General features: G+C 42.6%; 1 protein-coding gene across 1 annotated transcript in view; it reads left to right on the top strand.

Annotated features, from left to right (window-relative positions):
- kcnd1 (potassium voltage-gated channel, Shal-related subfamily, member 1) overlaps positions 1 to 14596 on the top strand; it is a 75173-nt gene that overhangs the window by 15550 nt on the left and 45027 nt on the right. The window contains exons 2-4 of the mRNA XM_024263864.2: positions 1866 to 2688; positions 6709 to 6954; positions 11588 to 12300. Coding sequence (XP_024119632.1) covers positions 2533 to 2688; positions 6709 to 6954; positions 11588 to 12300 — 1115 coding nt within the window. The 5' untranslated portion in view covers positions 1866 to 2532. The remainder of the gene's footprint in view (positions 1 to 1865; positions 2689 to 6708; positions 6955 to 11587; positions 12301 to 14596) is intronic.

Raw genomic sequence — 14596 nt, 5'->3', positions numbered from 1 at the left:
GAAATCTGCACGTTTGTCTTCATTTGTTCTGTCCAGTTGCTTTACCTCAGCAAAGACTGGTCTGGTTGAGTGTTAGTCTATAGCGGGGGTCTGCAACCCGAGGCTCTGGAGCCACATGTGGCTCTTTTACCTCTTTATTGTAAAGGAAAATGACGTATTTAGTTTTGAAAAAAAACTAAAGTAATTGAAAAAGTAAACTGACTGAAACATATTCTCAAACAGTTGAAAGTACGCATCGCAAGTCGAACTAAACATTTTTACAGATGTGTGTACAACAGAGAATTCAGTTGAGGTCACGACCAGAATACTGGTGCACTGAATTATGAGGCAGGTTTTCATTTCTGATCAAATCTAAAGGTTTTAACTTCACCCTATGGTTTGAAAAGCACAGCAAGTGTCACTTAATTAGCTCTGATGTAATTTTTGTAGGTTAGATTTAAAAATGTCTGAGTTAGAAGCACCACAAAATGACATTTCTCTTCCTGCTATATTTGCTGCAATGAGAATCTTTGCGGTTCACATGAATCTTTGTCAAAAGTTATGAAGTATCTCTTACACTAAAAAAAGAAACATTGGATCAATTAGCAAAAGTTCTTTATTTTGTTACATTGAAAGTTTTAATTTAAAAAAAATCACATTTTCAAATATAACAAATTACAGAGTTTTTGTTAACTGATCCAATGTTTCATATTTTACAGAATAATTTGATAAAAGTCTATTTATCTTTAGATAAAAAAGTAGTTAATCGATATTTAAAATATAATATCAATAACATAAATACAAATCAGTGTCATAGTAATTTTTAGAGTGAAGGAAGACTTTGTGGCTCCTGCTGGTTTGTGGTCAGTAAGAAATCGACACAGAAGTAGATATTTGGGTCATTCACCTCAAACGAGACAGAAATGACATGGAATCTAGAGGGGAACCATGTTCTAACTTTGATTATAAATACATCTTTATTTTAAAACAGAATATTTCAATGTTTTTATTTCAACATAACAACATTTTTTTCTCATTTTAGAGCCGATTTCACGAATGGGTCGATGCCGTCTGGGAAAAACGCAAACTTAGAGAAATGCTGCGTTCGTGTGATGTTGGAATGATCACAAAATGACTGTCCGGAATGGAAAACACACATGAAAGTAAAAAAACAACTCTTTCAACCCTTGATGAATGTAGAATACTGTAACTTTCACCTTAACAAAGGTCAATATATCTGTAGTGTTCCATCTATGGGGAGACACCAAAAGGAAAACAGTAAAAAGGAATATCACTATATTTATTTTAGTTTGGCGGTCCAGATCATATAGTTTGACAGGCTGCATTTGGCCATCCCTGCTCTATAGTATACTCGCCACAGGCTACTACAAGAACACTCAATAATATACGTTTTAAGTGTACTACTTTCTGAACAGGGACGTTCTGCCTCTTCTTGTTGTTCACCTTTCGGCACATCCCGTCATGGTCGCCACAGTGAACCAGCTGTCACTGATCCCCACAGGTGGTCTGTTGGAGGATTCCCTTCCTGACGCGGTCCTGTATTCTTAAGGCACAGGGAGACCCAGACGTGGTCAGGCAGCGGCCGGGCCACAGGAAGTAAACCCGGGTTTTCCTTTGGACCAGTGCTACAGCCAAATGTTTCATTCTCTTTTTAAGTTTTCTGTTATTAAAACTCCTATGTTGCATTTATACTTTTTTCGAACAAGATCAGATCTCTTTTTCTCCTTTGCATTCTGTCAGTCGGCCTCCTCTTCATCCTCTTTACGATCTCCACTTTCTCCTCTCACCCTTTCCCCCTTCCTCGCTCGTGTTCCTCTCCTGGTTTGCGTTACTGAGTCTTTTTGTGTTTGTGTGTTTTCTGACAGGACAGCCCTACATGGACAGGAAGCAGAGAGAGCCCTCCTCCTGGTTTACAGCCTCAAACCTGGAGTCTCTGCTCTGATCTCTGCTGACCGCTATCAGGGACGAGCAGCGAGGAGGAAGAAGAGGAAGAAGAGGAAGAGGAGCGATCCACAGTGTCCACGGCGGACGAGGGCCTCCTTCTGTCTCTGCTGCATCTTCAGGGAGCATCATCAAGTTATTAAGAGTCTGAGAGAACGGCTCACGTTTTAAGGCTGCCTTTCCTGTTTACGATCAAAATTCCCACAGCAATAAACCTGAAGAGCAATATTAAAGAGGGACACTTCTGCTCGGAGACTGGATTCTTATGAAAGTCGGAGTTTGGAGTTCTGCTGAGCACAGATTCACAGCTAAACCTGAATGGTCGCTCGGTCATAGATTTAGATAGAGAGCTGCAGGAAGTCACCTCTCTCTGGACTTCCTGTCCTGCTGACACACAACGGTCTCACCTGCCGCCTCCTTTCAACGCCGTTGATGGCTTGACACCTCCGTCTGCCCTCCTCCCCGCCCTCCCCCATCATGTCTGACCTCTGCTCCAGCGGCTCGGCTTAACCGAGGTCATCCAGCCCCCGCACACCTCCTACCTGTCAGCACAGCATCCCAGACTCTGCAGGTGGGGCGCTCTGATGCAACATGGCGGCCGGCGTGGCGACATGGCTGCCCTTCGCGAGGGCGGCGGCTGTGGGCTGGCTGCCGCTGGCCAAGAAGACCATGCCCAAGCCCCCAGTGGACAACACGTCCAGGTCAGATGAGATTCTGTACGTCAACGTCAGCGGCGTCCGCTTTCAGGTATGTGACAACTGAGCACGTGCAGAAAGGGGTTTGACCGTTGATATTGATCACTGGATTGAGCCTTATCAATTAGCTGCTATAGACAGAGACGTGCGGATGTAGGCGCCATTATTGAGTCATGGCAGCAGAACGCTGCTGTTTCAATGACATCAACCACAGAAACCGGGCTAGTTTACTCATTTCTGAACCCATTTTTATGAAGTATAGCTCAAATTAAAGCTTTTAAAATTGTTGATTTCCTATATTGCCTCTGGGCTAAAATCTATATAACTGAGCTTGTAAATGATTGTCACCCAAACCCAGAAATGAGGGAGACTGATGACGTTCAATGACATGAATGAATGATAAAGTTTATTAACAAAGTCCCTTTCCTATTAAAAACATCTCAAAGTGCTAAAAAAACATTCTTTAATACATTTTCAAATGAAACTACAGCTTTTATTATTTTTGGATTACGTACATAGTAAATTAATCTCAATTTAATTCAAAATTTACCTTCAAATATATGATTTCATAGGACTTTGAGGATAAGGCTCCAGCTAGCATCTTCAGATGATACAAGAAACATTGTTTAAACTTAAGAACATGGATGATAACATCAAAAATATCTGACAAAATGTGATTCAGCTGGTTCTGCAGCTTTTCAGCGAACACTTTAAAAATTCATTGTTCCAAATCAAAATCCACTGGAATCATGTTAATTGTGTTTATTAGCTCCAGTATTCAAAAGAATGTCGACACTGGAGCTAAAGGGTTAACGGTGTCTGTGTTCAGCCGTTCTGAGAAGTTCTCTGAATCTCCTCTGGGTTGATATTAGAACCAACCTGCTGTCAGCCGCACTTCTCAAAGAAATGTGTCGGCATTTGTGATTCTCCATGTCAAAAGGGTCAGAAATTATTCATGCGGTCCATCGACCTTCCATAAAATGTTCAGGAGATGCTGCAGGATTCCTTCAGGAGGTCCAGCTCCAGGTTGACATGTCAGCATCTCTCTAACACCTTTACCTTGTTCGCTGAAGCTCAGAGAGATGTGAGCTCAGACGGGAGCAGCTCAAAGACAAACGTGGACATCAGAGGACGGAACTTCTCATAATTCAGCTGCAGATTAATATGAAGAAATAAGTGATCATCTCGGCCGCTTTGCTCTTTATGACACCGTGCACGATGATCAAGACGTAGACTTTTGTTCTTGAATAAACAGATTTTTTCCATCCGGAATGAAAAAAGGACAAAATATCTCGTCTAATTTCTAGTATCTAATATCACTTTATGGTCTCAATATGGACAAAAGTAGGAAAACAGAACCGAAGAACAAACATGAGTCTAAAGGTCTTGACATTCCAGCCCACCGACCGACCCTCATGAGGGTCAGTCACGTGAAGAACCAGGTGATCCAGCTTCTACATCAGTTTCTTCTAACCTCTAGTGCTCGGTCCACTGCAGATGAAACTGGAGAACATGGCTGCAAACCTCAGAGAAATTCAGTCCTCTCTGAGCCTTCCTGTAGACCACGTGTGTCGAGGTCAAGGCCCGGGGGCCGGATCCGGCCCGCTGGGTGATATCCGGCCCCCGGATCATTTTATATTTTTGTTATTAACGGCCTAAAGACGTATTCCAACACATTCTCATTACCAAGTCGTCACGTTTGGTTAAGGACTCCTCCGCGTCAAAAATTGACATTCCGGGTCTCCCCAACCCATCCTAGAACCCCCGACCTCCAGGCTGTAAACTGGTACCGGTCTGGTTCTGGGACGTGGACCGCATCGTTATCCTGGTACCAGACGCAGAACAGTACTGGCTCTGGACGTGATACCAGACACAGATTAGGCCAGATTTAGGGTCCCAGTACTGGCCGTGTTCTGAGGTTTGGTTTAAAAGTTACATTTTTAAAGCTTTAAAACATTAGTTTTAGTTTGTTCAATAAATGTTTATCCTGTTCGGCCCAAAGTGTGATTTGGATTTTGGCCTCTTGTGTGATCGAGTTTGACACTACTGTAAACAGTTTTGGAATCATGAATATTAATACTATCATCATTATTATTCCATACGAAGCCCTGTCAAAGACTCCATTACCCATGATCCTCCGTGTTACCTGTGGTATTTATTCAGAAAGGCTTTGCTGGGAGGATCAGAAACTGCTGTGCAGATGATCTGTTGAAAATCCATCTTTCTAAATGAGGCAGTGTTGTTTTAAAGCTGCTACCCGTCCAAGTGTCACCACGACTGGACTTCGTCAGGAAAACTGTCACGTCCGGAGGGACTTCCAGAGGCTCCACGTGCTGCAGCTCGGCTCTCAGCTGCTCGAGGAATCAGCACTTTGATGTGCATTTATGCAGAAATAACCATAAATTGGTCTTTGCTACAAAAATAGATCTTCGTGGCTGCCAGGCATTAAGACGAACAGCTTTGCTGAGGAGACGGAACAAGGAGGAGCTCCTGTGGACCATCCTGGTTCTTCATGAAGAAAATCAGCAGATTCAGTTTCAATGAAAATGTAAAAATCTAATGAAAGATGCTCTTCGGTCAGAAGTTGCACAGGTCTGACTTCAGCAGGAGTCGCGTGTGTAACGTGTCACAGATATTTCTGGACTATTCCTGCGATTTAAAACTGAAAACAGGAAGAACAAGATGAAGCAAACAGCCTGAAACACTTTGGTTCTATTGGATTTGAATGAGCAACATGGTGCAGAGGTAGAGCGGTCAACCTCTGGTCAGAAGATCACAGGTTCGGTTCCCCATGCGTGGAAGTGTCCACTGAACTTTGCTGCTGGTGGTGTTGGCATCAGCGTGTGAATGTGTGTGAACAGGTGAATGGGACAGTAAAGCCTTTCGGACCTTCTACAAAGGTCGTGAAGCTCAGTATAAACTGGGCTCTTAACAAATGCTGATAAAACTTTGGCAGGTGAAGCATCGTTCATCATCTCTTACGGGTCTCAAACTCACAACGATGACTTTAAGTATCTGCCCTCCTTCCTCATTTGGCTACAACAATCCCAGAGTTAGTTCACAACATTTAATTCTGACTTTATTTTGTGGAATTCGCCGATTTGATCCTTACATTCCCAGCAGGTGGTGCATTCAGGGACTGCATGGAATTTCCACACTTATACGAGTTCATGAAGTGTTCCCTACTGCTGCGTTCAGGTGCACTGGTAATTTCTAGCATTTGCTCACACTGATCTCAGCCAACACAAAAAAACACACTCACCTTTTGCTCCATTTCATTGTCACTCTGTAAGAACACACAATAAGGCAAAACGTTGCACATTTCTCAATATGTTTTTTCTATGCATGATATTCTTGGAAAAAAAAACTTTAAAGCAAATATTTATTGTTTTTATAGAAGTATATAGCATCAAATAAAGTTTTTTTTAATTATTTTTTTTATTGAATGAAATATGCTTATATATATATATATATATATATATATATATATATATATATATATAAGCATATAAAATTGGACATTTAAAAAAAAAAATCCTGTAAAACAGACATCGAGGCTCAAAGTTTTACCACATCTGAGCATCCAGCAGGTCGTCCACAAACGTTGCTGCTTTGTGTCCACTATTGTCGTTTGGATTGACTCACAACAAAAAATAAACAGTTTGTACTGATCAATATTTAATACTTTGATAACGTCTTGCTGTGTTTTGTTTGTAGAGAAAGTAATTCAATGCTTTAAAGAAAAGTTTGTTTTCATCACAAGTGTCTTTTGTTAAAATAACGTTAGGTCTACATTTCTATGATGTCATAAATCTGACAGAAGACTACATTTTCAATTATTATTAGTATTTTGTTTTGCGAGACAATAATCATTAACTGAAACTATTTTTTTGCATAGAAATACATAAACTCCTTTTTCATAGAAATGTCCAAATTTGGCTGGTAGACTCTGAATGTTACCGGCCATCCTGACTAATTACCAAAAAAGTTAATTTAGAGCCCTGAGTAAAAGTATATGTCATTTTTCTACTTACCAACAAGTCAGTGATGGTCAGTTCTCTGTCCTCTGCAGACATGGAAGAACACTCTGGACCGGTACCCGGACACTCTGCTCGGGTCCTCGGAGAAGGAGTTCTTCTACAACGAAGACACGCAGGAGTACTTCTTTGACAGAGACCCGGAGATGTTCCGGCACATTCTGAACTTTTACCGCACCGGGAAGCTCCACTACCCCCGACACGAGTGCATCCAGGCTTTCGACGAGGAGCTGGCCTTCTACGGCATCGTGCCAGAGATCATCGGAGACTGCTGCATGGAGGTACGCCTGAGCTGCTGCCGTCCTCCAACAGCCTTTCAGGGTCTGCTGTAGAGCTGAAAGCAACAAGGGATGAGAAGATTCTCACAAATACATCAACTCGTAGTTCTGTGACCAACACCGAACCTTCACCCACCACATTTATGTACAAGCAACAGGAAGTTTTGATTGAAGAGACAGAAAAGTCTTCTTCTAAACTGTAAAACGAAAGGAAATCAAACACTCACAGAAATGCACCTTTTCACCATAAAATACTTAATAAGCTAAATAATATTAGGAATAAAAACGCCTCTCTTTCTCATTAGTAAAGTTTTCTTTTCTCAGTTTCAATGCCAGAATTAAAGGTTTCAGTTTGTATAGACATTATATTCATCTCACTGCTGTGTCTCTTTCTTAGTTCTCAGAGAACATTTATGACACTTCAAGACCTTTCAATCCACACATGTTCTTTCATATTCACATTCTGACATCTAAAAATATCTCTAATCAAGATCTGCATCACATTTCAGCCTGGATTCAACAATCCCATGAACCTCTTGAAGTCTCAGATTCAACTTTTTTAGAGTCTTAGGAAAAACTGAATCCCAAAACACAAGAACCCCTCGAGGGTGGGGATGTAAAAATGTTAGATGTGCATCGGAATATTGATCGGACACCGGGAGTAACAGCAGTATCAGTCAGGGATGTAAAAAATAGATCAAACAACTGCAGAATCATTGAAAACCACTGACATGAACAAGATCATGTAGGTTAAAATGTATAAAATCGACCAAACACTTAATATCTGTCAGGTTATGTTTTTTTACTGTCTTTGTATTTTTATGTACATGTGATGCAAACAAACAGCCGTCCAATCACAAGCTTGCTTTCTCCAAGTCAATCATTGAATAAAGTTTGTCTGTTCAAAGGCATGGATTGTTGTTTATAGCTTTAAATGCCAAATGAATAATAAATATCTAGATTTGAGGGCTTTTGGCAAAAGAATCGGACTGTATCGTATCACCAAAACGTGAGTTGAATCTTCTATGTATGGATTTGTGGACCATGGACCGCGATGTGTATCCAATTGTGTTAGAGGGACAGATACACTCTCCGACCAGAGGATGTGAAGAACAAAGCTTTGTTAATTCATCCCTGAACAGGTTGATGCAGAGACCAACATGCTGTTTTTTAAGTACTAACAGACACTCTGTAACACTGAACAGCAGGGATGGGACGGCGTCCTCCACACTGATTCCTATTGGACAGACACAGCTGGGGAAGTGTCTGCGTTAGCAAAGTCTCTCAGTCCAGGAAGGGTCTTCACAACGACCAGAGAGAGGAGTCCGACTGATGCCGTGACTCAGAAACTTGCCGTGAAGTGCCAAGCCCTCCTCCTCCGACAGTTCTCTCACTCCGGTCCACAGCTACAGATTCAATCTGTGAACCCTGAAAGAACCAGGAGAGATTCCAGAGCAAACGAGTCCAGGTGGGAGATCAATGAACAGGCAGGTGGAGGGGGTTGCTGGGGAAGGCAGAGCAGAAACAAAGACTTTAACACATTTTCCTGAAAAATTCTGCTTTGTTTTGTTTGAAGCGTCGGTGCCCACTGACTCCATCCTGCCTGGACTCTTTGTCCCAGCGTGGAACGCAGCTTCCAGCTCTGGATTTGGTGCCATGACCCTTCTGGATGGGTCCTCTGCATCATTTGCTTAGTGTGCTTAGTGCACATTTAACTTTTTATTTCCCCCTAACACTTAAATTTAATGTTGGACACTCTGCCGCTGCACACATTACGCCTCCCCGGAGAGGAGCCTCGTCAGCCAAACAACTAAAGTGTAAAAACATTGATGGATCTGAGAAGAGTACTTCCCTGCGCTGCTTTGGAGTCCCATTATCAAACTCAATAAACTGCAGTAATAAGCCTCGGAAACAGCAGCAGTTCAGCCTGACTGGCCCCTGAACTCCACGCTAATCGGGGCGAGCCCTGTGTCATCTCCACGTGTTAGTCATTTCTGCCACGAATCACAAGGAAGTCGGTTTTCTGCTCGTTCTGCAGACAGGAATTCTCCATCCAGCCCATTGGTCGCATGGCCTAGCATGAAGTGGTTTGCAAAAGCAACTATTTCTCACTTCCTCTGGTTCAAGAAAGCGGATCATTCTTCAGAGTCTCCGATGGTCTGCTGCGTTTGCAGGTGGGAAAGCTCACCTGGGCTCTGGGCGGACCAAACACCAGAACTCTGGTGCCTCTGAGAACGAGGGTCTGCACAATGAACCCAGAGATGCTGACGTCAGTGTGAAGAGAAGAGATAAATAAAAGTGAGGTGCAGATGTGGAGAAATCAAGATATCAATCTAAGGAAGAGTCAATCACTAAAGAAGGAGAAAAGATCGTTTTAGACGACGCGAAAATGCCTGTTAATGTAAAGTATGAGAGTCTTCTTTATTCTTGTTTGTTTGTTTGTTTGTTTGTTTGTTTGTTTGTTTGTTTGTTTTCTGCCCCTCCACATTTCCTTATGCTAACGGCTGGAGTGCAGTCGTGTAAATACAGACCAAACCACACGAGGGTGAGCACACTCCCCGCCTCTGACACGATATTATATAAGATACATTAAAGTCATACAAATGCTTTGACTTTTTGAAAATAGAAATGAGCTGTTGACGGTTTATTTAGTAGACAGTAATGGAGGTAGTATAATGATCTGGGCTGTTTTGAATGTTCCATTGTCGGTAACATTGGATTAATTTACTTTGATTTATCAGTTTATTTTATAATGGAATGATGCAATGAATACAAATGCAATCAAATTCAGTTAAAGAAATGACCAAACGCAACTATTTCCATCCCGTTTAAGACATTAGGTAACACATGGATAAGAAATTGAAGAAAAAGAAGATAACACCATCGTCTTTACAGCAGTTATTCATAATTATTCATAATTACATTAGATTCATGAAATATAGTTATTTTCAATTCATGTAAAACAGAGAATTCGTTGCTTGAAAGGGAGTAAAATCCCAACCCTTTGAGTTATTTCTTTTATCAATATTTGCATATTTATCACATCCAATCCTTGTCAGATAATTTGTCAAATAACATTTTTCAGTTAAATTTCAGTAAACATCTATATCAATAGCGTTTCATGTAATAGACATAATATTCATTGATTACCATCAGAACATGTTTTCACATTAATCCAGTAATCATCGCTTCACCGTCCTGATTGATAAAGACGATTAGTAGCTTATTCATGGCCAAGGAATAAAAGTAATGAAGTTTACATTAATTATAAAAAACTTTAAAAATCATTTTAGCTGAACAAAGGGCTTCACTGTGATGGAAATAAAAAAATAGCAAATATCAACGAATATACATAAAAAAACATGAATGAAAAATACTATAAATTAAAAGGCAATACATTTTCAAATGAAACGATCTGATGGACATAAATGTTTAAATGTTAAGGTTTGAAAGCTTTGGTGGTTTCTCCAAAGTTAAAGCATCTCTTCTAAAAGCATTGCAGCTTCCACTGAGACGGCGCTGTGTCTCTAAGGGGGTCTGGACCTGAGGACTGGTCTGGACTGCGTTCTGGCAGACTGGAAGATCTATAAGAAAGTCTTGTTCCCAAACAATTCAGACGTTGGAAAAAAACTATGACAGGAACCTGAAACTGGTGCCATTGGAGTGACTGAAGGACAGGAGTGATGTGGACGTCTCTCTGGCTGTTCTGAGTCAGCTGCAGCATTGTTTTAGACAACCTGCCATGTAGCAAAGAGCCGTCAGTGTTTATTACTTACATGCAGAAAAAAAAAAAAGAGGATGAAAACATTGAGTATTTGTATATTTGTGTGGAGGATATTTTAATTAAAGTTTTCTTCTGGGTTTTCCAGCTGGGTAATTGTCATGAATCTCCCCCCACTGGCCTTCGGCAGGAACTATCTCCAGAGTTCTAACAGTTCCTGGTTCTCCACACTTCACTTCCCATCAGCCCCTGCTGTCACTCCCAGGAGCCCCACAGCTGGTTTCCATCAGCAATCACTCCAGCAGTGTTTGGTCTCTGCCCAGTGTGGAGTCTTGTTTGTGCCGCTCTGCCTGAGCGTTCTCCTCCTGACCTGATCTTCTGCTTCGTTTGGCGCCTGCCCCGACCCTCGCCTGGACCCGGACCTCTCTGGTTGATGCCCTCATGCTGGTGTTTGACCCCCGCCGGCCTGACCCTGGTTTAGCTCTGTGGACTTTTAGCTGTTGTTCTGTCTGTGCCTAGAAACCTGCTGCACTTGGATCCACCGTCTGCCTTTTGGGACAGTCATCGTGTCTCAACTCTGACACACTTTTAGGGTCCAATTTGTTCAGTTCTGACATTTATCTGTAAATTACTTTTCCCTTAGTGTTTTTGCGCTTAAATATTTTCCAAATTTTATATTTGCACTTAGAGAGAACTTAGATGAACTGATTCAAGGTGCAGCTAATATGCTAATGCTAACATGTAGAAGATATTTTGTTTTTTGGTTTTGTGTTTTTTTTTTAAAATCAACATGTGAGATTTTGGGAGTCTTTTTCCAGAACAAGTTTATTAAAGTTACCCTAACTTCTGCATTTCCAAATGGTTTCTGCACACAGGAACAAACTGATCACGGACTGTTTTTTTTTCTTGCTGCAGGAGTACCGGGACAGGAAGAAGGAGAACCAGGAGCGTCTGGCCGAGGACTCTGAGGCCAACGAGGGGGCGGACGCCCCCCTCCCTCCAGACAGCACCCCCAGGGAGCGTTTGTGGCGAGCCTTCGAGAACCCCCACACCTCCACCATGGCGCTGGTCTTTTACTACGTCACGGGTTTCTTCATCGCTGTGTCTGTCATCGCTAACGTGGTGGAGACCGTGCCCTGCAGGCCCCCCAAGGGCAGCGTCAAAGACCTCCCCTGTGGGGAAAAGTACCAGCTGGCCTTCTTCTGCATGGACACGGCCTGCGTGCTGATCTTCACCTTCGAGTACCTGATGCGCCTGTTCGCCGCCCCCAGCCGCTGCAAGTTCATGCGCTCTGTGATGTCGGTGATCGATGTGGTGGCCATCATGCCCTACTACATCGGCCTGGTGATGCCCGAGAACGAGGACGTGAGCGGCGCCTTCGTCACCCTCCGAGTCTTCCGGGTCTTCCGGATCTTCAAGTTCTCTCGCCACTCGCAGGGTTTGAGGATTTTGGGCTACACACTGAAGAGCTGTGCCTCCGAGCTGGGCTTCCTGCTCTTCTCCCTCACCATGGCCATCATCATCTTCGCCACGGTCATGTTCTATGCTGAGAAAGGCACCAAGGGTTCCACGTTCACCTCCATTCCAGCCTCCTTCTGGTACACCATCGTCACCATGACAACACTGGGGTGAGTTGGCATCAGCCTAATGGTGTGTTCACTGCCTGCTGCGGGATCTGACAATAAACAGATTTTATTTAGCTGCTGATGACTGTAGCACTGGTGAAACGATCACCATGACAACGGGAGCGCGCTCTCTTTGGTGTAAACAGTCCATGTGGTGTCAGGGCACGGAGCTGTCATTGTTATTGGTCACGGTAGAGAGCCTGGCTGTCTGTTTGCACCATGAAAAGAGATGAAGAGTGTTTGCTTCCCACTCGTTGCTTGTCGAGCACGTCGGTGTGTCCTCACCTCGCCGCCGCCCACGCTCATCAGCGCTGCCAGTGGATGGAGAGCGTTTGTCTGTGTGAGAGGATGATGGTGCGCTCACCCTGCAGCTCTCAGGCATCCAGCTATTATCTGCCGTTCAAAGAGCCTTCTGAAGCATCAGAAATAGAACGTGAGTCAGAAATCCGCCATTAGCTCCCAACATACTGCCTCATGCCGCACAGCAGTCCTTCCATACAACTCTACCTGCCTGTGAATGGAGGCAGAGAGGGAGGTCAGAGGGTGTTAATGGGAACGTGTGAAATTCATTGAGTGACTCAAACGGTTCAGTCAGTCCTAAGCTGTGAAAACGGGCCAGACGGGGAAGTTCTGCAGCTTCTGGGACCTCGTTCCACATGCATGTGGAGGCGTTTGAGGCTTTTTCTCATGTCCTCTTACTTTGAAAATGGCTGCAGTGACTCGGGGTGTGCCAAAACATAGATATTTTGATGTATCAGATATTTAGTCCTGTGATTGATTCTTGATGGGTTCTCACCAAGTCTCGACCTTTCATTTTTGTTTGAAGAGGCTGTAAAACATTATATTAATCATCCTTTGGTGAGACCTTCTTTTGGAGGTAGATGACTGGCTGTTGCGTCCACCAGTATGGCAGCTACTTGAATCATTTAACTTTTTTCTGTTGTTTGCAACAATTTTGCACTAAGTAGTGGCACTGCTGTTCATGTTTACTATTGTTAACAGTACATTTTACAGATAATTCAAATTCATTTGGTGTCGGTGCTTTTCAAAGACAGAATTACTGTTTTCAGAAATGTTCCACTAAAGTGTCTCTTATTTGCTGTACGAAATAAGACACAAGTTGCTAGTGATTCTCATGCTCCTTTCCGTATGTTTTTCGGCACGTGAAAACTTAATCCCACTGTCAGTGATTTCATCAATCTTGGTATCAAAACGTTCAACTCGTTCAGGACATACTGCTTGTGTTTTTGGTATTCATATACCTTATATTTTTTTAAATATTGAGCAAACTTAGAAAATCAATGAGAAATTGCTCAAATTCTTTACAAATGTTGTGTAGTTTAAAACTTGTGAACTTCTGCATACTTTCAGCTAGAAACACCGTTCAAATGTTAAACTCTTCCAGTTTTTGGCTAATTTAGCATTTAGCTAACATTTTAGCTGGCTATCAGTTTCAGCATCTTTAGCATTCACACTTGTATAATCACAGGTAATGCTGTATATCTAGTTCTGATTGTGTTCAAACTGAACAGTAATATGTGTTCTTCTATATATTGTGAGTTATTCGAGATGATTTTTGCCAAACATCGCGATACCACCGATATCGTGAGCCGTGTATCGCGTATCGTCAGGTAGCCAGCGACTCCCAGCCCTGGCGGTGACTCGAGTTTTCTCAGAATCAGTTTGTTTCTCTCTGTTGGTCTCTGACTTCTGCTCCTCACAGTTCTGTTCTGGAGAATGCATTATTGGACTGTGATTCTCCAAGCTTGTTTTATTGCACCTTCAGATTTATTAAAGTCTTTTGTTTTCCTTAAGCCTCTGCTTCCCAAACCCGGTATTTAGGAGCGCTGCGGCTGATAATTACAGCTGAATGAGTTTTCTGTGGGTTCTTGTCTTGACTTATTCCAGAGGACAGGAAGGAGTGAAGTGGCGGCACAGCGAGCAGAGTTGTTCTGATCCGTGTTTCGGCCTCTGGTTTGTGTCCTCCAGGACCCGCCTTTAGCCGTCCCCCCCCTCCTCTGCTCTCCTTTGGGGAAACTCTATCTTCCATCACACATCCCTTCTTTTTTCCAAATACTTTTTTATTTTTATTTCTTTATTTTTACCTTCATGTTCCCAACAACAGAAATGATAATGAGCTCAGCAGCTCTACTCGACTAATTACTTTCATTTTCTGATTTGACATCACGGGTCGTTGTGTTGTTATTGTTGTGTTAATCGTTGGCTGTCCAGATTACCCTGAAGGAATCTCTGGATGTTTATGATGTCTGAAAGTAAAACGGGGAGAAGAAAAATGGGC

The sequence above is a fragment of the Oryzias melastigma genome, linkage group LG7, assembly GCF_002922805.2.
Source record: "Oryzias melastigma strain HK-1 linkage group LG7, ASM292280v2, whole genome shotgun sequence".
Lineage (NCBI taxonomy): Eukaryota > Metazoa > Chordata > Actinopteri > Beloniformes > Adrianichthyidae > Oryzias > Oryzias melastigma.
The sequence above is the reverse complement of the archived record's forward strand: the minus strand, read 5'-3'. Positions and strand labels throughout refer to the sequence as shown.